General features: G+C 42.3%; 1 protein-coding gene across 1 annotated transcript in view; it reads left to right on the forward strand.

The window, feature by feature from the left end:
* Positions 1 to 23,923, forward strand: part of ADAMTSL1 (ADAMTS like 1) — a 569,359-nt gene that overhangs the window by 333,363 nt on the left and 212,073 nt on the right. Inside the window, exon 5 of the mRNA XM_048504173.1 lies at positions 23,317 to 23,553. Coding sequence (XP_048360130.1) covers positions 23,317 to 23,553 — 237 coding nt within the window. The remainder of the gene's footprint in view (positions 1 to 23,316; positions 23,554 to 23,923) is intronic.

The following is a 23,923-nucleotide window of genomic DNA, read 5'->3' on the forward strand; positions in this document are numbered from 1 at the left end:
CTTGTTTATGTGTTTGTCACCTTAAAAATTTAGTTATGACTAGTAAAGGTAATTCTGTTTAAATGGGAGAGAGAGAAAGAGAGAGGAGGAGAAGTGGAGGATGACGACTGGAGTGAACTGTGCCTGTGAGCCAGGTCACACAAAATCATCTGCAAGCAGCTATCACTTTTGGTAGCTTCTATAGGCATAGCCCCACTATGGTCCTTTTGGTAGTCCTGATGCCCTGCTGCCATCACTCAACCATTTACTCTCCTCCAGCTGTTACAGGTATCTTCAGGAAGCAGAGGCAAAGAACAAGGAAATCCGTGTATTTATCTTTTGCTGACTTCTGTGGTGTCTGTTCTGAATCAGTCCAGAAATGCCTGTAGTCTGGTTTTGGGGAAACAAAGCACTGTTCCTTCACCATCACCTATTTTTTCTTCTAATTAGAATGTGTGGTAGGGGAACAAATTATATTATGAAAGGGGACAATCTTCTTTTATTGCTTGAGTAACTGGGTGGGAGGTTCCATAGTTAATCATGGCTATGTTGGTGTTGTTCATGACATACTTCTCAAAATCCTGGTAAAAAATCACAGTAACTAAGGGGTGTTTACCCTGATAATGCTGAGCCCTAGAGATTTATTTTGTCTGTCTGGAGGAAATTCATTGCTTCAATTGAGTGTCAAAGAAAGAGCAGTACACAGCAAGAGACCGTCATGGTTGGCATATGCTTGGAGAACAGTTCAGGAGAGCAAAGCTCGTAGCCAAGTCTTTCCTTCAGATGCCATAGCAACAGTTTTTCCCCATGTGCTTAAATGATACTGTTAGCCATGGTATCTGGATAGGTTGAAATTAGTCAGGGCCAAAAACAGTATACATCCCTGTGGATAGTGAGATTCCTCTTAGAGATTCATTCTGTTATGATTAGTTCTGTTATCATGATCAGTGGAATAGAAGTGACTTTTGCAACTGATAAATTAGGCCTTTTAAAATGTGTTTTTGTATTTGATGTCAGTACAGATAGCACTGAAGTTGACAATCATACATAACTGGATCATTTCCTATATTTTGTCTGTTTTGGGGTGGATAGGCCTGAGGATTCTGAGGTAGGTTGTGTCAATTACGATTTAGAAATGTCAGTTACTCATTCACCCTCTGCAGGATTTTGGCATTTAAATGACAGCAGAGGGTTATGTGTGATAATGTTTTGAGATCTCCAAGACAGGTTCCATCATGGTTTCTGTGACTAGAACTGGAAGCCTGTGGCAGCACAAAGTTAATAAGGTTTTCCCACAACTCAAGCATACAGGTTACCAATTAACACCTTGCAGGATATGCAGTTTCTGCAGAAACCTTTCTTCAAGGTGCCAATTTTGTTATGTAAATGGGGTATCTGAGTGGGGGCTACCAATACTCCAGTAATACCTGTCTTGCAAAAGTACATTTATTTCCCTTTGCCTTCTATGACTAGAATAGTTTTATTATCAACCAGCCTGCCTTACAGTTTTAATTTGCTACCTATCTTGTGGACATCATAATTTCTTGATTTTTATTGCCTATTGTCTCAGATGCTTTCTTAGAGAGAAGCAAATTATAAGTATGGCTGTAGGCTAAATATCAGCCTGCTTAGAGCATGCCTATATAAAAGGCTGTGTAAGTCTCCAAATAGCTGGTAGACTACAGGGAAAATTATTTATCTTCTGTGCAAAATCTGTTCCCAAAACTTGCCTTTTCTGTGTGCATGCTACAAAGATAGCCCAGCAACTCCACATACTGAGGGAAGAAATAAATCACCTGTGAGAAATAGCCAGGCCTTCATGATGAAATGGATGGCTGGTAATCTATACCCATATATTGATTGCATATATCAAACAGTACTGAATTAACAGTAGCAGTTGCAGAAACCAAAAGAAATATAACCAGTACCAGAATACACTGACAAACAATCATATTTAGGTACCCTAAATACACATTTGTTTTTCATTTACAGCACTTAGTGGATGTCTTTTTCCCTCTTAAGATTATGTTAATGTTGACCACATTGCTTTAGCAGTGATATTTTGTACGTGGGAAAATGTAGTTCTTTTCCCTGATAGTATGTTTATGTACTACAGTTGCAGAGCTGTAACTATCAAGCTAAGTCATCTGGAAGAATTCAGCTAAAATAAGGTGGAAAGGACAGGAGGTATCTCCAGTTATTTCTCACTTTTGCTCATTCAATATATAGGTTGCCCTTCCCATCAAGATGGGCTCAGGGCAGGTCACAACATTCAATATACAATAATACAACAATAAAATCAATATCTAATTTAAAATACAGTTTTCATTTCTGGCACCATAAATCCAACAATAATGAAACCCAACAGAGGGTGATGGGAGGGCAGCCAAGATGGAATACAGTCACCTCTCTCAACCATAGGCATGGCGGAACAATGTTTGTTTTACAGACTCTGCAACATTGGTTTAAATCCCACAGGGCCTGGGTCTCATTTGAAAAGGCATTTCAGCAGACCAGACATTTTTTTTGGACCAGGAACCACCAGTTAGTTGTTATTTGCTGTGCGTGATACTCCTTGGGAGATCTGTTGGGAGAGGCAGTCTCCTGCATACGAAGGTCCCAGACCATTTAGGGCTTTGAAGGTTAACCCCAAACCCTTGAATTTATTTGGTCTACCTGATATTTCAGCTGGTGGAGCACCAGTTGGATATATGCTCCCAATAGTGTCCCTATGAAGGCCCATCCAGCTACAGTTGGAGTTCCCAGGGCTGTTTCAAGGGCAAGTTACAGTAGTCTGGTTTGGAGATGGATCACCATGGCTAGGTTGAGGGAAGCCAAGCTGGACAAATCCCACCATGACCTGTTGAGAGAGGTGCAAAGAAGCATCACTCCACAGAGCGAAAAGTGCCACAGAGGGGAGGGGGACTTGACACGTCTGTGAACAGGGACTCTGAGGAGGGGCAGCCATGAACTCATACACAAGATTACTGACACCAAGAACATAAAGCAAGAACCAACTTGATACGCAGACTCTGCAAAAAGGGGACATCCCAGCTGGACACAGGAATTCATGTACCTGTTCCACATTTCCAACAAAATGGACCAACCTCCTGAAGAGCGTGACCCTCATGGCCAGGCAGAATTCATGCACGGCTTTTGCTAAAGTTGCCAGGCTGACACCAAACTGCTGTTTCATCTTGTGTAAACTGTTCGGATTTGCCAGGTACCTGATAGCCATGTCGACTATCATCTCCACTGGAAATGCAGCCCACAAGTTCGTGTCCTGGCACTGCAGATGGGATCTAAGGCTGTCCACAATCCTCATGAATGTCTTCATGGAGCAGCAGTGGCTTAGGAGGTTAAGAGCTCGTGTATCTAATCTGGAGGAACCGGGTTTGATTCCCAGCTCTGCCACCTGAGCTGTGGAGGCTTATCTGGGGAATTCAGATTAGCCTGTACACTCCCACACACGCCAGCTGGGTGACCTTGGGCTAGTCACAGCTTCTCGGAGCTCTCTCAGCCCCACCTACCTCACAGGGTGTTTGTTGTGAGGGGGAAAGGGCAAGGAGATTGTCAGCCCCTTTGAGTCTCCTACAGGAGAGAAAGGGGGGATATAAATCCAAACTCCTCCTCCTCCTCCTCCTCCTCCTCCTCCTCTTCTTCTTCTTCTTCTTCTTCTTCTTCTTCTTCTTCTTCTTCTTCTTCTTCTTCTTCTTCTTCTTCTTCTTCCTCCTCCTGCTTATACAGAAGTGACTGAGAAGGTGCACCACAAGCGCCACAAACACACCCAGCAGCTGTGTCACATCTGGATCAATAGGTTCAGCAGAGAATCTGGCTCACAAAACGGGCTCCTACCCAAGAACCATGGAGCAGTGTAAAGACGGGCACCAGCAATTTAAAAGGCAGGGTAGAGACATTCATTCAAGCTGCCACCCAAAAACAACAGCCAGTCAGAACCAGGACATGGGGGATATTCACACATGCGCAGATACGTTTACAGTGTAAATACAAAAGACCCGGGCTCATGCGAAACTGGAGCACTTCTTCCTGGTCTTAACACAATCCCTTCATGGAAATGGGCACCCACATGAAGGGAGAAACCGGGATAAAATAGACCCGGATTGTAAGATACCGATTGTAACCCGGTATAATTGTGCTGTGCGGAAACAACCCATGATCACACACAGATTTTTGATGATTGGCTCAGGTGTTAATTGCAGCTTTCTTTTCTGGTCATAGATGTATGTACAGGATGTGTTTAGCTAAACATGTAGCGGGTGAATGGGACCAAGCTTCCTGTTGCCACCCTCAGTCTCCATGCATTAATTGGTTCTGTGCACACTAAGGTTGATTTTGTACAGTGGAAATACAATGGGTTGAGGGAAGGAAATATCCCGGTTTGGGGAAGAACTTTGCATGGGTCCCTTCCCCGAAGCAGGATTGACCCACTATATTTCCCTCAACTCAGGTTTTTAAAAAAACTGGCCAAATCGTGATCTTTTTGAAAAATTCTGGGTTGAATCTGCTTCTGTGGGAATGACACAGTGCCCAACCACTTCATTTTTCTCACCTCACTGCCCATTTTCTTGCCTTCTGTCATGTCAGTTTTGTTTCTGCTGAGCTGCTGACCGATGTGATAACCCGCCATTTCAGAAACACCGCTCAAAGCACGTTTTCTCCCCTTGGCAGTGAATGTGAGCACCATTTCACCAAATGCAACTAGCAGCAGATTCCTTTTTTTGGGGGGGGGGTGCTCAGAGCACATAGCTCGGCAAATGCACACCTTTAGAGGTGGATGGGACTTATTGCTTTGCTCTCTTTTTGTATATCACAATGTTGGGGGGGGTTGCATGTTTTGTGTTTACATGTGTCATGTTTTCAAAGCCCCAAACAATTTTTTCCATGCTAGAGAAATGGGAGGGACATGCCATGCTTGGGCTCCCTGGGCTGCTGTAGATTCTCCACTAATCAAAAGCATTCCCTTAGTAGAGGGCAGGAGCGGGCGGAAGGGGGACTGTGGTAATAGAAAAGCCTATCAAAACTCAGGAAAAACATGATGTTTGCACCTGCATGTTTGCATTGTAAAAAAAATAGTGGGTTCATGTGGAAAACAGAAAGAAAACAGATTATTTCCTTCATGGATAATGGGCACCCATGTGAAGGACAAAACCGGAATAAAATAAATTTTAAAATAATGGATGTAACCCATTATTATTATGCTGTGCAGAATTGACCTATATTGGCTTCGTGTAGAGGTCATGAATGGTACAGCAGATGTGATCCTTGCCTCTCTCACATACATCCATTTTTTCAAAACAAATTCCAAATATATGTAAAGGATTGCTGTATCTGGTTGCTGTGGGGAACTCCAAGGATATGATTCCTACTTTTTACAATTTTTGGAGTCTGTTCGCTGAGAAAATCTTTGCTCTCACCTTAATGGCTCAGGCCAGTCTCATCAGATCTCAGAAGCTGAGCAGGTTTGGTCGTTGTTAGTATTTAGATGGGAGACCAGCAAGGATGTCCAAGGTCATTACATGGAGGCAGGCAATGGCAAACCATCTTTGTTCGTCTCTTATGGGAAAATTCTATAAGATCACTATAAATCAGCTGCAACTTGACAGTACTTTCAACCAGGAAAAGCTTCACCACTAAATCCTTGTGTGTCTAACTCAGGGGTAGGGAACCTGCGGCTCTCCAGATGTTCAGGAACTACAATTCCCATCAGCCTCTGTCAGCATGGCTGACAGAGGCTGATGGGAATTGTAGTTCCTGAACATCTGGAGAGCCGCAGGTTCCCTACCCCTGGTCTAACTGGTGCTGTAGGCCCAGGACCATGGCCAGAGGTTAAAAAGTGGCAATTTTTCTGAACTTTGGCTGATGTGATATAGCTAAGCAGCAGGATCTAGCCAGGAAACTCTTATTCTGGCTATAGGAAAGAGCTATTTGTGCTCTGAATTGTGGCAGAAGCCTGAGGGGATGAAAGCCCAACCAAATATGTCTGAAGCCATTTTAGAACTTTGGAGAAACTATACCCTTTGTTGTTTCTTGGAAAATGACTCTGAATTCAGTAAAAGAAAGAGGCAGGTTTTTATAACTTACTATGTTATTATATACCCTTTGGTATGAAAAGTAAACAAAAATCTTTAAAAGTGACTCACACATATCTTGGCTCGACAGGACCTCTGAAGTTGGTTTCTCTGCCATATCGTAAACCCATAAAAGTTGGATTTTTTTTAAAAAAAAAAATCGCTCCTTCAGCCCTTTCTTTCCTGGAGATTCACCCTTAGCTGCCAAACATTTTCTATTTATAGGGATAAAATGTCACTAATTCCCTCTTCCTGAAAATAATCCTTTTTTTAGTTTTTCATTTACAATAAGAACCATCCAACCACCACATGACCTGAATTTCCAGGCTTCCAAATACTCAGTTAATACTTTTTTGTAAATGTGTAGAGTCAGAGGCCATATGGTATGACTCCTTTCACAGGCATTGGATCATCTGTACTATGAGTTTAAAAAATTAATTTGGTAAAACAAACCAGATGTAGAAGCAAATGAATTATATTACAGATCAGAACAAACATATCCTGCACTTTCCACCTGCCATCACATTCTAGTTCATGTTTTAAAATAGATGCCCCGGAACAGATCTCCAGGTCCTACATAAGACACTGCTGCCTCATTCTACAATTCAAGAGAGGTTCATATACATTATGTTATAGCAAACACATGATGAAGAGATTAGTTTTTTGTCTGTAACTTAAGACAGAAGTATGTACTCTTCCTTAAACTACAGTTTGTGGTCTTAACATTGCCAATCATGGTGTGATAACCAGCAGGAGAGTGGGAGGGAGGAACATCAGGGGGGTGCTGTTGTTGATGGCATTATACCACTGACAGGAAATACATGAAAGTAACATCATGTCTCTCTAGGATTAGTCAGAATTTCTGTGGTAAAACCATAGAGTTTCTGGAGAAAAAGGAGTGACATAACTTCCAGGTTTTTTCTGGAAATTACATGGAGCTAACCCTCCAACAGAAGTTTGTAAAGATTATGTTGTTGCCCTGGTTGCAGGAGCAAGGAAAATGAGCTGGTCCTGGTGGGGGCTTGGCAGTCTTAACCCTTCTTCCTCAGTCATTTATTTGGAAGAACAAAGCAATAAGTATCACTTCTCAGAGTGCTTTGCATCACTTTTGCAGGGCATAAGTGTTTCTTTTCTTCCAATTAAGTCTTTATGGAAGTGCTCTTTATGAATTGATGCAGTGCTAGTTTGCAATGAATTCTGGAGAAAACACAGCATGTGAAAGTCATAAGGTACTCCCCACCCCAATGCCCACACAAAACCTTCTCTGAACTTAATTTTTTTTCTATGTAGAATGTCAAGCTCTCAAGGCCTTCCATTCTCTTCCAGTTTCAAAAATATCAAATACAGACATGGGGTAGGAGGAGTGGAGCTTCTGTTATAATGGTATGAATCATTTTTAACAACAGAGCCAGACTTATCGTCTCATGGGGCCCAATTGTACCTCTCTCTAAATCCCTGATTTGCTCACAGGCATAGGCTCATATCTACAGGCCCATAGTTTCTGGCATTGATTATTGCGTTCGTACTTCAGGACTAGGGACTGAGGCAACTGTTCCTTCAGTATTTATGATGCTGCTGAATTTCTGAGTCAAGAATACTGTGAAACTCCGAGTCAGGAAAACTGCCACCCTTTTCCCTGGGAAGCTCCAGTTCCATCAGGCTGCAAAGCCTTTCTGGCTGCCCTTGTGTAACGAAAGAGATGCTTACCGCCACTTCTAAAAAAAAAGTAGGTTGGGATTTTGTTGATGCACGCAAGAATTCAGAAACAAAAAACTTTAAATAAAATATTGTTTAAGGTTTATTAAGAGCCGCACCCGCTCAATAAACAAAACAACTGAAAATGCATAAGCAAGGTAAAAATAACAGTTTTAAACATTCAGTAGCATGGCTTTCCTTACAACAAATGCAAGCAAAGGAAAACAAAAAATATAACCAACTAAACTAACTGGCAGAGTTTAACGACTTGAAAATACTTAAGATAACAGGCAGGACATCAAAACAGTAACAGCAGTGAAGGTAAAGCCAAAGATAAAGAAAGAGAAAGCAATTATACACAAACTACTGGTCAGGTGGTATAAACGGACCAATAATACCCTCATGGTAATTTGCTGAGTCAGCTTGGCAAAAAGTCACTGTTGCTAACAGGTATAAATGCTTAACGAGATGGTTAGAGTCCTAATTACAAAGAACACAATTTACAGCTGGGCATAACTTTTAGCTGAAGCAGCTACAAGTTGGAGAAAATTAAAGTGGTACAAACAGTTTCTCCACACCTTGTCACAGGCTTCCTTTCCTTTCCAACAGCTGCCTTTTCTCCCTTTTCGCCCTCCTCCTTTGGTCTTCCATCTACCCACTTCTTGACATTTTGCAAATACAAAATGTGTCCTGCTTAAATAGCTTTCATAGAAATATCTAGCACTGTTTTCTTTGTTCACCTGTGACTAACTTTAAAATATTTACTTCAGAGTTATCTAATGTTAAGGACATAACTATGGTACACAAAGTGCAGGCATGAATCTACCTTGTACCGAGTCGAGTCTATCAAGATCATTGTTGTTAGTTCTGACTGGCAACAGCTTTCCAGGGTCTCAGGTAGATGCCTTTCATATCACCTGCTATCTGATCCTTTTAAATCAAACCTGGGACCTTCTGCAGGCAAATACATAGTATTTTACTGAACCATGGATCTACCCCTAGCATTGAGCTACTACTAAAAATGACACCCCTCATATAAAGTTATGCTCATCTCTCTGTACATTTTAGGTAACCCTGTCCTTGTGTGGAATCACACTATGAATTTCCCTGCCCCAACACCATGCCATTTGCTGGTACTGGTATTCATGATGTCATGGCATGATAACATTAATTCCCAGTTTCCCTGAAAATAAGCCCTAGCATGATTTTTTTTTAATTTTTGGAGGATGCTTGAAATAAAAGCCCTACTCCAAAAATAACCCCTAGTTACAGATTCCCTGGCGCAGCTGATCTGGTCAAGGAGGGGGGTGTGTGGTGTAAAATCATGGGAAAAAAGAAGACATCCCCTAAAAATAGGTAGGTTTGTATAAATATTAGGAGAAGGGGGGTTATGAGAACTTCCCACTCCCTTCCATGTAATGCTTAGGGTTCTCAGTTGAACCAGCCGCATATTGAGCATCACAAATATTTCAGGCCTGTGCTAAAAGCATTGTCATTTCAATAAAGTATTTGCAAAGGTATAACACAATATTCATGCCACAAGTATGAGATCTCACATGCTTGTTCTCTTTATTTGTCCAGAAAAACTGCCTTTCTTCCAGAGTACACTTAAATACATATTAGATTTCACACTTCAACCCATAAGTATCTTTTGCATAAGTAGAATGACTCAGTGGCTGAAGGGTGTTAACTGATCCTTAAAACATCCTTTTAAGAGTTTAAGAGCCTGTAGCAGAGTAGGTTAATGAGAGTAGAATTAGTACTTATTAATTAATACTTATGGTTCAGTTTTCTTGCTTGGGTGAAGTTTTTAAAATTCCTTTGCCACAAAGAAATTACAGGATGAATTCATTGAAATAAATATTTCAAACATAGAAATTATCAGCATATTTCCACATTATGCTCTCTTGATCAGAGGCATAGGGCCACTACCCACTTACCTCACTAAACTGCAACGCCGCTGCGACCCCGCAATGAAAAGCCTCCGTGGCTTCTGACCACGGAGACATTTGTTCCCCACACGTTTGCAATTCTTGAAATAACGCGGGCAGCAAAGAGCGGGAGTTCCGTTGCAATGAGGGGAATGGAGCGCTCCGATTGGCCGTCGAACGTGTGCGTCATGAGTTACGAGAAAGTGGCGGCCAGCCGAGGGCGGGTCTCCAGTGTGATTGGCTGGGAAGAGGTTGTTTATGATAGGTTCGCACGAGCGTGAGTGCGAACGTCATCAAAGAGGCGCTAACAGCCCTCTATTAAGACGTCGGCACATGCTGACGTCAGCAGTAAATCGTTGGCTGCGCTTTCTGTGGAGACACGTCATCAGCAGTGTTTGGAAGTGAAAGCAGAAGCCAGCTCGCACACACGCCTCTTGTACTTCCTCATTCGCTCGGCGCCGACATTTTCCATTTGCTCGGCACGGGCTTTGAACAAGTTGAGACGTGAAGACGTGACTTCGACTGGATGTCGACACGTGTCTACGTCATCACTACGCGCACTTTTAGACTGGGACACCCCCACTTAACAAGATGGCGCTCCCTGTTCCCTGATTGGCCGTGAGCTGCGCGTCACAGCGAATCAGCCGCGCGCAAACAGCCGAGGTTCCCCACAACCCCGCGGCACCCGCGGGGTTTTTAAAAAAGTTGCTCTTTTTAGCGGAGCTAATTTGCCGCGCAGCCAGGAGGCGGGAGAGAGGTAAATCCCTGGCAGCCGCGCAGTGAGCGCCGGAGATGTGGGGAGCGTCCAGGACCCCCGTGGCTTTTAAAGAGGTGACCCCGCGGCTTATGGTGAGTGGATAGTGACCCATAGCTAGGGAAAATGGAGGCCAGGCCAAAATTGAGTCCCCCCCCCCAATATGGGCATCCACCCCCCCCCCACCATAACCAAAGGTCACCCTCCCCCACTACAACTAAAGAACGATTTTTTGCACCAGGTCATTTCAAAGTCACCATCACATTATAGAACATGTCCCTACTCACAAATTTGAACACAGCAATGGGCCATACCACACAGCAGAAATAAAAATTTTGACAACATTTTCAAAATGTTTCATCCTCTGTACAACTCCTGTTATGAGTCCAGCATGAGTTGTGTAAACACTCACCCAAAGCTACTCCTTTAGTTATGTGTTGCCCTTTTAAAATTGCCATATAAAGATATATGATGTACATTATTAAAGTTATACTTTTGAATTTCCACTGAATTACCCTGGGTGCGAGTGGGGGGTTGGAGTTATTTTAATGTGATTTTATTGCTGTTTTAATTGCTATATCTTATTTATGATACCTTTATTGTGGTTTTTATTTTTGTTAACCCCTGTAAGCTGCCTAGAGATACTACTACAAGGAGGGATTGCAGAAGGAACTAATCAAATTATTTTCTCATTTATTCTGGATCCAGACTGGTTCAGTCACTGGAGGACAGTTTTTGATTTGGACCCCATGGGTTCTTTTGGGTAGAAAGACTTTGTTTTGAGTTTTTGCTGTTCTTAGCAAAGGCCTGATTGTCAGTGAAGACTCTCAGTGGTGTAATTCCATAATCATTTAGTATTTTCCTCCTCCTGTTAATTTGAGAAAGGCTCCTGTTAGAAACAAACCTTAGCAAGAGCCTCTTTCTGGAACACATTAAAGTTTTATTAGATCTGTTTGTCATAAAGGGATCTGTAATGCATTTCCAAGATATTGTACTACTGCTCTTTTTTAACCCCAATAGAGCATATCTTCCATATGTGAAAAAACAAGGCAATTTGATTAGGTTGAAGTACAAATTTGAATTCAGAGTCTGAACACAACTCTCTTTTTCTTCCTGCTGATTTTTATCCTGGTTGTCTCCTTAAGTGGTATTGGACTTCTTCTGTATATCCTTCTGAATGATTAAAGTGAATAAGTTCAGTTTGTTCATGCTTGTGTGGAGCTGAATGTAAATCTGATGCAATGAGATAGTAATTAAAATGTGCTGTTCTGAAAATATTTGATAATTTGACTTCTCAAACCCTTTATTATTTTTATTGCAAGGAATATTTTATATCCATAAGTTTGAGAACAATTTTCTACAGAAACCTTCGTTGGGGCAATAATATTTGCATGTGGACATGTAATTATTTTTCTATGAGTCTATTTAAGTGAGAATCTTCAACAAGTTGAGAGCTAGAGATTCTCTAGCTTTTGCCTACTTCTGAGGGGCAGATATTTAAGAAAAGAAAATATTCCAAACTTTTGTATAACCATGTATTTCCTTGAGTTATATTGTCACTATAGGTGAACTTATCTCTTCGTCCAGTGTTTCAAACTGCAGACAGTTTCTTGTACCTCAGCTCTCGTTAATTAAATTTAGAAAGCACGTACAAGGCAAAGATAAATCAGTGCTCATTATAGTGCCTTTCCTAACACTTAGAGTAAGAACCAACTCCTCCTCAGTGTGCTTCTTCCCTCCTCCTGGCTCCAACTCCCATTCGTTGTCCTTTCCTTCTACCCTCCACACCTTGTCTTCCTCCATGACTCTCTTCTCTTCCCTTCGCACTTCACCATACACCCTCCACCATGCTCTCCCTTCCTTCTCCTTAACCACCTCCCTGTCTCCCACTTCCTGCCTTCTTTTATCCCTTTCCTTCCCCCCTTCAGCCAACCCCACCCCCTTCAGCCAGTCTTCCTGAGGAGGTCTCCATCCCTGCCAGGCTCTTCCTGGTCTTCTATTGGCCCCCTGGTCTTTGGCCTCTCCTCCAGGGTAGGAAATCAGTGTCAGGCTCTGTCGGCCCTTTGCCACCACCGCCGGGACCTGGACCTACCATTGGGCCTCCTCTGGCTGGCCGGGCTCTGCCTGAGTCCTCACCCAGCGTCCTAGCTCGGCGGCTGTGGCTCCCAAGGCCAGGGGCTTGGGCATCGTGGTGGCTGTTTCTCCCAAGGCCAGGGGCTCAGGTGTCATGTCCCTCAGCCTCTCAGCCAGCTTGCTGCCTTGCACCTGGGTCCTGTGGCTGCCATGTGTTGTGGCAAGAATCCCCAGGGCATGGAGGCCAGCCAGGCCTGCGTCTTCCTAGCCACAGCTGGGTTGAGTCCCCTGGGGAGGTAGGTCTGACGGGGCAAATGGGGGGCACACGTGGGAGCAGCTCAGGGCCAGTGGCAAGTCTGGGGAAGTGCCTCCTGGCTGCCCCCGGACACACATTGATGATGTACATATATATAAAGAAAAAAATAGGTATATTATATATGGGGACAACATTTTGTACATTTGCCCCCCTTCCTTCATAAAGAATGAAGATTTGGCCCTGTCCTCATGATATTGCTAGTTGATTTGTCTCTCAAAAGTCTGGGTATCAAGGCTGATAAAAAAAGAAAGAATGCTTCTCCACAGAAAGTTCAGAACAGCCAAGTAGTTTAACAGAAGAAAAAAATTGACAGGTGAGAAAACTACAAAGCCTCCTTCCTGGTATTTAAAAGCAGGACAACCAAGAGTAAAAACAGGTAGATCTCCATAAGTGAATTTTTATGAAACTTTGTTATCACCATCTTGAAAAAAGCAGAGAGGGGTGAAACTGATTGGAATGACGGAAACGGAGTCAGAGGTCTTTTCCACACAGCAGAAATATTACATCTTGAAGATGTTATAAAAAACATTTTGGGGAAGAGGTTCACAGCTCTCTCCACCAAAATGTGTTCATGCCATTTTATTTCTCTCAACCTGGATTTTTCAAAAATCAATCAACTAGCTATCTTTTTTCCTGAAGTTGGGTTGAAGATGTCTCCTGCTTGCCTTTGTGAACAAAAGCAGGCAAGAGAAGGTATGTCTCCCTCCTCCTCTCCCAGTTCTTACTTTCATTTTTGCTGCAGTTGTGCACTGCGCTATAAAAAGTAGATTAATTCAGTTTGTTTTGACTGACAATCCTCTACATGTGTCATTTTTGCTTTTTTCATTTCAAGGGAGCTGTGTGCAAAGCTGCAATAATTCAAATGTGCACGTATCAAAGATACTTGTGTTGTGCGTTGTAACTTCACAGACAGATCGCTCAAAACAAAACAAAAAGGAAAAATGATATGTGTGTGGTATCACCAGGCAAAATTCATTTACTTTTTGCAGTGCAATGACCATCCAATGAGCTGAAAGCAGTGGAAAGCCCATGGGAAGCCTTCATCAAATGGGAAAAGTACAAAGAATCTCTGCAGAAGTACACAAAATGGTTGGCGCAGTTATGAAACTGACAAGTACTGCATTGGGCAGGAGGTGGGGAAAAAGAATTTTTTTTGACTGCTGACTCTTTTTTTGTCTGTGCTGAGCAAACAAAAGGTGCCAAAACATCCTTTTAAAACACCTGTAGGACGTTTTATTTCTGCTGTGCGGAGAAGACCAGGGAGAAACAAGTCTTCTGGTCTCTTACAGCAAATGTATACACCTTGGGAATGGTAAAAAAAATAAACCAAAACTTTATATGGTATTTTAGCATTATACCCACTTTAAATTTTGAATGTTTCTCTATTCAAACTGATCTAATACTCACTGTCCGACAACATCTGGACTTTATCCTATCTTTCCCCTAAGCTCACTAAACAGAAATTGGCATGGGAACACCACATTGGTGGGCAAATAAAAGGATCTGATTTAAAAGGATTGTTTTATGACTACAACTACCAATTCCAGCATGGAAAATTCCTGGACATTTGAGAGCAGTGCCTGGAAAGGATGGAATTTAGGGAGGGGAAGAACTTTACGGGGGATGTGATGTCATAGAGTCTGCCCCTAGAAGCTGTCGTATCTGCCAGGGAAACTGATCCCTGTAGTGTGGAGATCAAATTTCATTCTAGATGAACTTAAGACACCATCTTGAGGTTGGTAACCCTAGGTGTTGTTACCAGGAATATTTCCAGCACAAGGGCTAAAACTTTTTTTAGCATTAAAATTAAAAAGCTTATGCTGGTTGGGAATTACTAAACATATTTAAAGTGAAAGCTGGTTTTGTAGGAAGCATTAATCTGAGAAAATGAATAAGAGTTCATAGATATTAACGTTAGGCAAATATTCAAGGGAAAGAAATACACCCAACAATTTTAAAAGGTTTCTTTTTAAAGATAATGTGCTGAACTATATAGATTCTCATCCACAAAAAAGACCTGACAGTTAGGAAAACTGAACTAAAAAAAGCAGGACCAAACTGTAGTTGTACTCCTGCATTTTCTAGTAAAATGTGTGTATATAGCCAGCCTTCTCATTCCATTTTTTTAAAAATAAATCTGAAAGAAACTAGAGCCTATGATTGTGGTTGCAAGAAAAATTGCCTATTGGAAACTAAAATTACAAGAATGAGGCGCTGAGACTTTCAGCCCCAAACCCACAAGGTATCCATTTACACAAAAGTGTAATAATTTATGTAGAATAAATTCACTTTTTTAACCTCTTTGAGTGAATGTGCCAGAGAATCCTGCAGCAATAATTATAATTGGTATCATGTATTTCAATAATGCTTTGTGTGTATTCAACATTTATAATTATCTTGTCACTTTTTTACAATAAACTTTTGAGGGGCTATTATTGCTGCTCCCATTTTAGTCAAAAATGTTGACTTGCTCAAGTCACCCACAGAGTCCACAGCTAAGAAGTTATTTGAATCCTGATTTTCCAGCTACAAGCTCAGTATTCTGTCTATAACATCAGCCTCAAAGCCCTTTCAGACTTTGTAGCAGATGCAAAGACACCTCTAGGCTCATTCCGCACATGCAGAATAATGCACTTTCAAACTGCTTTCAGTGCTCTTTGAAGCTGTGCGGAATAGCAAAATCCACTTGCAAACAGTTGTGAAAGTGGTTTGAAAACGCATTATTTTGCGTGTGCGGAAGGGGCCCTAGTGTTGCAGAAGTCAAGCATCAGAACTCATCTCCTTTCCGTTTCAGCCATTTTTATTTTTGACTGCCCTTTCGTTTCTGCTTGAATCTAGATTTCTTCATTCAGCAGTCCTTGTCAGAGGTGCTTTTTTTGCTTTTTTGTTTTGTTTTGGTAATTTAAAATCTGAATATATTTTTAGCACAAGGCTATCTTCAAGGAAGTAATTCTTGTGTGTCCCACCCCCTGTCCTAGTCACTGCTTATTGAAGCTTATCTAGAGAAAGTGCTCTCTGCTGGGTCACTAGAATCTAAATGCCAGAAAGTTAGACGGGGTGTGAGTGTGTGTGAGCTGTATGTCTTCTTTCTTTCCCCTGCAAGCCCCTGTAACCTCACTTCTTTTCTTGCTTTTATATCTGCTTCCAACCAACCCACCAACTTACCTTTATCTGACCCCTCACTTTGACTTTCCCTCCCCAGCAGCCTCCCCTAGGGAAATTCTGTAGGGTTCAAGTTGCTGAGCTCGACTGGGTCCAGTTGTGTTAAGCTTGTTACTGACTGTGCTAGGCTCAGTTGCACAGCATGGAAACTACAGATTATAGGAGCCACCCTACTTTTCCCACCCCACATTAATGCCTCTTTTCCTCCTGTTGGCATCCTCTGTATATTCATCTTTCCCTGTTTCCTCTCTCCTTACCACCCACCAACTAACAGTTTATCTGCCCCTCCATCTTCGGCTATATTTGTTTACTTCATTTGTATTAAGTCTTTTCCACAGTAGGGACCCAAAGCAGTTTACATGTGCTGCAAAGCATGGTCAGGTCCAGTCTCACAGGACAGAACAGGCGGCAGACAAAAGCTTAGTCAGAAGGCAGTCCAATGAGTCAAGGCAGGCAGCAGGCAAAGGCATAATCACAGGCTAGTCCAACAGGTCACAGCACAGAAGATCAGTCAAACAGGCTGGAGATCAGTAGTAGACCGGGCACACAGAAACAACAGGAAATACACTTGTTGCACCCAGGCAGAAGCAAGCTCACAGCAAGGCTTACATAGAGAGCCTTGTTCAGGGGCCTGGGATTCTGTAAGGAGTTAATCTTCATCAGATGCAGAGACTTCTAATCTCCAATACCTTGCTGCCAAACAAGCACTCCTTCTGTGCTTCTGCAGTAGCAGCCTCTGCTTTGGCCTCCTTTGCACAGCTGGCTCATCAGTGGGTTCCTGAGGATCTGCAGGCTTCTCCACCTGTATGTCATCAAGCAGGGAAGAACTGAGCATTGGCTCTGCTGCCTGGTCTTCCTCAGGAGCAGCTTTCTCTGGCTGCACTGTGTCCTCAGGTTCTGCCTGTGTCATGGTAAGTACCCAGGGACTGGCTCATGACATTACATAATTTTTCTATCCTTCAGTTTATCCTCACAGTGAACCTATGAGGTAGATTAGACTGGTCCAGTAAGCCCCATGGTGGTGATTCATACTTGGGTCTCCCAAATTCTAGTCTGAAACTCTTATAATTATATGAGCTCTTTATCAAATTAAGCCTGAATTCTCCATAGAATTCTCCATAGATGATAACATCATGAGAAGGCATGACTCACTGGAAAAGATAATAATGCTAGAAAATGTTGAAAGCTGCAGGAAAAGCCATGTCCTTCAGTTTGCAAGTCTGTTAACATTAAGACTTTTTGGAAGATCATTAATTCATAGCCACACAAAAACCTCTAATAGTCTTCCCTTGTCATGGAAATTGTTGCCTTGGTTATTCCCTACATCCAAGGGGAAGAACAGTAACACAAGCTGCTCCTCTTGGGTTAAATAAGGAAGAGGGACATAGGCTTCATTACATTTTGGTGAATCAGGTGTTTCTACTTAGTGGAATATAAATATGTGATTAAAGGTTAGCAGCTACTCTGTATTAAGCATCAGCTTATAACTACAGTTGGTACTAAAGTTTAAAGGTTGCAGGTATGCCACCCTCCCCAAATGACATCAACATTCCTGGAAAAATTACACATCTACCCTTGAGTAATAGAAATTATTTCAAGGTGTGTGTGTGTGTGTGTGAGAGAGAGAGAGAGAGAGAGAGAGAGAGAGAGAGAGAGAGAGAGAATGCTTGTGACCCAAGAAAAATATGTAATAGGCCATTCTTCCTTGATTAATTAAACATCACAAATAACTAAGAAGTGAGGGTAGACTTGGTTGAAAGGGGTATTACACAGCAGTCCAGCTGCTGATCTGACCCTGGAAAACAGATTACTTGACCATTCTACCAGCCATCAACAGATGAATCCACAGGGTGGGGTGGGTGCAAACGAGCTCTGCCCTTAGTGGCACCAATACTTTGGTATAAGCCAACCATATACCATAGTGTGACATGGCCACTCATAGTCTGAAGTGGATTAGTATAAAGATGCTTGTACTAGGCTAGAAGATTTTTAAACATAGCTGGGAGTGAACAATGTATGTTTGTGCTGGCCTTTCACACTGGTGATTGAAATTCATTCACTCCTGCCTTGGGGCCAATGGCATAAGTATGCTTGTACACTTTTCTGAGTGCTTATATTTATCCTTCAAACAGATTCAAGTTTCACAGGAAACTTTTCTAAACATATGCTTGGCTATTTTCAATCCATGCTATTATTTTAATCTTGGAAATCAGACCTGCAGTATTTAACTTTTGGTCCTGATCACCCACAGTGTCCTGAGAATGTGCTAGGTGAACCATGCATTTTTTATTCCTTTGGTTTAAAAATAAAAACAAATGGCTCAAACAATCCTACTGAATTGTGAGAAAGCAAGACTAGAGGGTTTTGTATATCTGTATGTTTTATTGGACCTTTTGTCTTTGTTAAAATAAATCAGTGCAAGCTGGAAGGTTTTGTAGGTTGAGTCAAGCCAGAACCAAACAAGAGATCCAGTTTGGCTCTGTGAATGCTGGCATAAGCCAGGCTATTAAGCTGAGCTATATACCCTCATGGAATGAGAGGGAGAACAGTTAGACTTACTTTAATGGTGTATCTGGTTGTTTACATCCAGTGACCACATAGCCCCAATCCAGCTGATCAGTATCTACCAAGTGACTGTTCATACAGAGCACTCACACCATGTTGTCTTACAGTTTCTAAAATCATGGCTGATTCAGGTTCAGCTAGAAGGAAATACAGAACAATCTTGCCTTCAAGATGAGCAATGTAGTTGCTTCTTTGTTCTTCTAAGTGCAAGCAAGGCATACATGCTGCTCCTGAAATATTTCATTAGCAAATGAAATTTCTGTCCCATTATCACTGGCGTTATGCCCATTAGGCAAGGTGGGCAGCTGCCCAGGGCATCACCTTGTGGGGGGCATCAAAATGCTGGGTTCGTTTTTCGGTATTTTAGTGGTTTTCCATTTTTGGCTGGCAGGGGGCGCAGGTTTTAGGCTAGCAGCACCAAAATTTCAGCATATCATCAGAAGACTGTCCTTATGCTACCCTCCAGGTTTGGTGAGGTTTGGTTCAGGGAGTCCAAAGTTATGGACTCCCAAAGGGGGTGCCCCTATCCCCCATTGTTTCCAATGGGATCTAATAGGAGATGGGGGCTACAGTTTTGAGGGTCCATAACTTTGGCCCCCCTGAACCAAACTGCACCACACTTGGAGGGTATCATTAGGGCAGTCTCCTGATGAGACCCTGAAAGTTTTGAGACTGTGCCTTCAGAAATGTGCCCCCCACAGCCTGCAACCCCCATTGACAGCAATGCAGTAAACTCAATGCAGAACAAAGATTCTTGGGCAAATTTCTAGGATGTTCCTGCAGGGGGTGCAATTTTTGATGTATCGGCACCAACATTTCAGGGTATCATCTGGAGATCACTTGCTAAGTTATGCAGTTTGGTTCAGGGGGACCAAAGTTATGGACCCTCAAAACTGTAGCCCCCATCTCCTATTAGCTCCCATTGGAAACAATGGGGGATGGGGCACCCCCTTTGGGAGTCCATAACTTTAGACTCCTTGAACCAAACCTCACCAAACTTGGGGAGTAGCATAAGGACAGTCTCCTGATGATATGCTGAAATATTGGTGGTGATATGTCTAAAAATGCACCCCCTGCAGGCACCAATGTCCTGGTGCAAAAAATTTTTGGTCGTGGTGGAGTGGCTACCCATGGGGGGGGGCATCCAACTCAGGTTTTGCCCAGGGCTACAGTTTGCCCAGGGCTGCCTCATTACGCCCCTGCCCATCATTCTCAAAATTTCCCATCATTCTGTCCCAAAATTCCTGTCCCATCATTCTCAAACTGCTCATGAACAATTGTGTTTGAGAACTGCAGCCTTTCACCCTAATCCAATTTCTTCTTGTGGAAGTAGAAGTTCTAGTGAGTTCCCTTAACAGAGGTAACAGTTTTCTCTGTATATACATTGTGTACATTATGCTGGGCATTAGATAATCACTTTCTTCCTTTATTGCTATGGGGAAGTCACTATACTTCCTAGTATTTGTGTTTCTTATGTTTTAGATTATTGTCCATGTGGCATGAGAGGATAGTCATTTAAGGCAAGATGGTGTTATCTATTCCTGAGACAGCCCAAGAGGCAGAACTCCTTCAGCCATGGTCTTATAAAGTTTTTTTTAAGAAATAAAATAAAATAAGGCACTTAAGGGTGCCTTGAAAAATGGGAAACAGTAACTACATCTGCCTCATGCTTCCTACTTACTATACTACTGTACATATTCCAGTATCAAACATATACATTTCCCTTCTGCCATTATGGGGACAGCTTATATATCTTGCCGTAGTATTAGGAAGAGGTATAGTAAAACTGTGAGGGAATACAAAACACATGACTAGTGTGTTTCTTGTTTTAGTCATGTTAATAAAGTCCCCCCCTTTTTTGCCAAAAAGAACAGAACCCAAGATAAGGTCAAATTAGAACTGAAAGTTGTGGGCTTGGGAAGGGGGATGTTAATTGAAGACCACTTCTAATATTATCTTTATGGTATAGGACAGCGAAGGCGAACCTTTTCGAGACCGAGTGCCCAAATTGCAACCCAAAACCCACTTATTTATCGCAAAGTGCCAACACGGCAATTTAACCCGAATACTGAGGTTTTACTTTAGAAAAAACGGTTGGCTCCGAGGCACGCGTTGCTCAGGAGTAAGCTTAGTGAAGCAACCGTGCTTCAAATGGGCGAATCACAATCCCAGGAGGTTTTACTCAGAAGCAAGCCCCATTGCCAGCAACCGAGCTTACTCCCAGGTAAAGGATCATGCCCAGGCCAGCCTAGGTGTGTGTGTGTGGGGGGGTGATTTTCCACCCCCTCCCACATGATGAACTTTGTGTGCGAGTGCCCACAGAGAGGGCTCTGAGTGCCATCTCTGGCACCCGTGCCATAGGTTCGCCACCACTGGTATAGGAGCTGTTCAACTACTTCTGTAATGTCAAAGGCTTGGGGCCTCAAGGGAAGAATCCACTGTATAGTGAAGAGGATCACCCACTCCTGAAACTGAGTCAGTGCTAACAAGATAAGGAACCACACTAGGTTCCATAGATTCTTTCTGCATAGTTCTGGGTGGCTGAAGTTTACTAAAACAGTATAGAAGCAAGCCATGTTGTGCAGCTCCCACACAATAAAAACGATGAGAAGCTCTGAGAGAAAAGAGAGAATAGGCATGTGGGTGGAACAGAAGGAGCTATTGATCCCTTTCTTCCCAATTTCTATAGCTTTAGTAGGCAGTGCCATTTAGTCATATCTGATAGAAATCTGTCAGCCAGACAGTAATGACATCACTGGAATGTGGTGCCTCTAATGCTCATCTTGGCCATTTACTCTACACAGATATTGGGTTGGATCCAGTGTCCCCCAAGGAGCCTTCCTCTAGTTTAAGCAGCCTTCCTTCAATTTAAGACACTCTTCCTTCAACAGAAAAACTGCTTAATTTAAAGGAAAGTTTCTCAGTCTGGAGGAAGGCTTCAAACTTTACTCAGGAGAGTGGTAAGGGTTGAATTCACCCCATTTCCACTCATGTCAAAGGCTGCTGAGATACACGATAAACAAAAGGACTGCATTTCCCTTGTTTGTCTTCTAACAAAGACAGCCAATCATGTGACCAAGGCAGTTTTAGTACCAGTATCAGTCCATAAGCTGGATTCAAGTGGACTTAGCTGATCCATTTCATCTACGAAACTTGGAGTTGATCAGTCTCCACCACTCAGCCTCACACAGTATAGATATGTTTGTACTTGCATAATTAGTGTCCAAGCAAGGGCTTCCACCTGCTGTTTCAATGATGGCTTCAATACCTCCTCGTGACAAGCCTCCCCAAGACCCTTTAAAGCTGCTCTCAGTCATGATGGACAATTCTGAGCTAGGTGGACCAATATTAATGACTCAGTATCAGGTAGTTTCATATGTTTGTATATACAATAGATGCATCTGGAGTATGAATGGATCTGGATTTAAAGCTATTGAAAAAAGGACAAAATATCTGACTCTATAGAAACCATTTGTCTCAAGAGGTCTAGCAAAAGATGTGCATGGTACTCATTAACAGCTAAACTATAATTTAGCATACGATCTTGCACAAATAAGAGAACCAATGTTTGCACCCAAAACATCTCTGAAACCTCCCTCAGAATGCTTTGAAAACAAGGCATGGACAGCAGTGCGTTTTTTTAAAAAAAAATCTCCTGAAACTTGCTGATTCTGTGGATTGTAAAATCTCTGCTTGCATTAGTCAGGTTGAAGTAATACAAATATACAGAGTGTTTTTCTGGCTTGCTTTGCTTCATGGACTGATTTAGGTTCTTTTGGAAAGAAATGCTAGCAAAAGAATGCTTAAATAAACAAACAGTTGAATCAAGAGATTCTCCCTCCTCCTTCCTTTACAAAGGAAAAAGAAACATTGGCTTGGTCTGTATGTGTTTCTTAGAAGTACTAGAATGAAATACTAAGTAACTAGCATTTTTGTTAGGGGCAAATTTATCTACTTCTTGTACTCAAATCGTAAGGCCTTGAAATACTTCAGTCCTATTCCAGTCACCCCTCAGTAGCACTTCACTGAAGAATCCTTAATGATGATGGTGTTGGGATAGTTTGACTGATGTGTGTGTCTATTGCTGGAGACAATATACAGACAATATGGAGATGGATCACTGCAACCTTCCCCTCCCCCAACCCTGTACTTTTTATAGTTATGGGACTGGTGTGGGTGAATAGTCATGTGGGTTGATTGAGGAGCTACATTGAAGAGGGATCCAAACTGCCTCACCTCTTTCTTCCACAGGTATACCTCTCTTCTTGCAAGAAATATGAGAGTGATTACACATGACTTTGTTCAAAGCAGACCCCAACCTGCATGACTTACTGTATTTGTGTCCTGTTGCTCTTTGGTCACAAGGGCTTTTAGTGTGAACAGAGCATGGCAAAGATCCATAGTGGGTGAAGTTTGCAATGGCAAATAGCAGTAGGCTGTCTTTAAGCTGCCACTTTTTCCAAATACAAAAAAAAAGCACAGTTATGTCACACAAGGTCTATTAGTGGGCCTCTGGGAAGCCCTGTGACTTTAGCATCTACCCCAGCTTACCAGCTGATGATGCTAGCTCTACCTCTGGTAGAGAGGTTTTGCAGCTTTTGCATTGGTTAGAAAACCTGAAGATATGTTTAACCAGGAGCTGCTGTGACACTTTCTTGCCTGTGTCCAGCCCACAGTTAAGGACATCATATTATAAATGCAGCAGCTCATTTTGTATGACTCTCTAAATTTGTTCTTTCATTCCTTCCTCAGGACTGCCCTCCAGAAGCAGGTGATTTTCGTACACAGCAGTGTTCAGCACATAATGATGTCAAATATCAGGGGCAGTTGTATGAATGGCTTCCGGTCTCTAATGATCCTGACAACCCATGCTCATTAAAGTGCCAGGCCAAAGGGACAAGTCTTGTTGTGGAATTGGCACCTAAGGTCTTGGATGGCACCCGATGTTACACTGAATCACTGGATATGTGCATCAGTGGCTTGTGCCAGGTAAGAGCAGACTTCTTTTCCTTTTTTCTGTATGTTGTTCATTCTTTCCCTTTTCCTGTAAATACTTCCTGGTTCATTCTCCTTTTATTTGTAGGCATTTGTAAACACCATCTGGTTTTACTCACCTCCTTGTCAATCATGAGTGTAGAGCTGATTATTTAGCAAACTGTTCAGATCTGTCTATTTGCATGATTAAGATGCTTTCTTGTACAATTACAATTGCAGTCCCCCCATCCCACTTGTCTGTCACCAGCTTCCAATTGTCAAAGGCACATAATTAAAAGAAAATAAATTCAGATATAGATTTTTTGACTGAGATTTACTACTAATGTAGCTTCTGGTTTGCCCATGAAACCCAATAAGCTTGCCC

This window comes from Sphaerodactylus townsendi, linkage group LG07 (genome assembly GCF_021028975.2).
Source record: "Sphaerodactylus townsendi isolate TG3544 linkage group LG07, MPM_Stown_v2.3, whole genome shotgun sequence".
Lineage (NCBI taxonomy): Eukaryota > Metazoa > Chordata > Lepidosauria > Squamata > Sphaerodactylidae > Sphaerodactylus > Sphaerodactylus townsendi.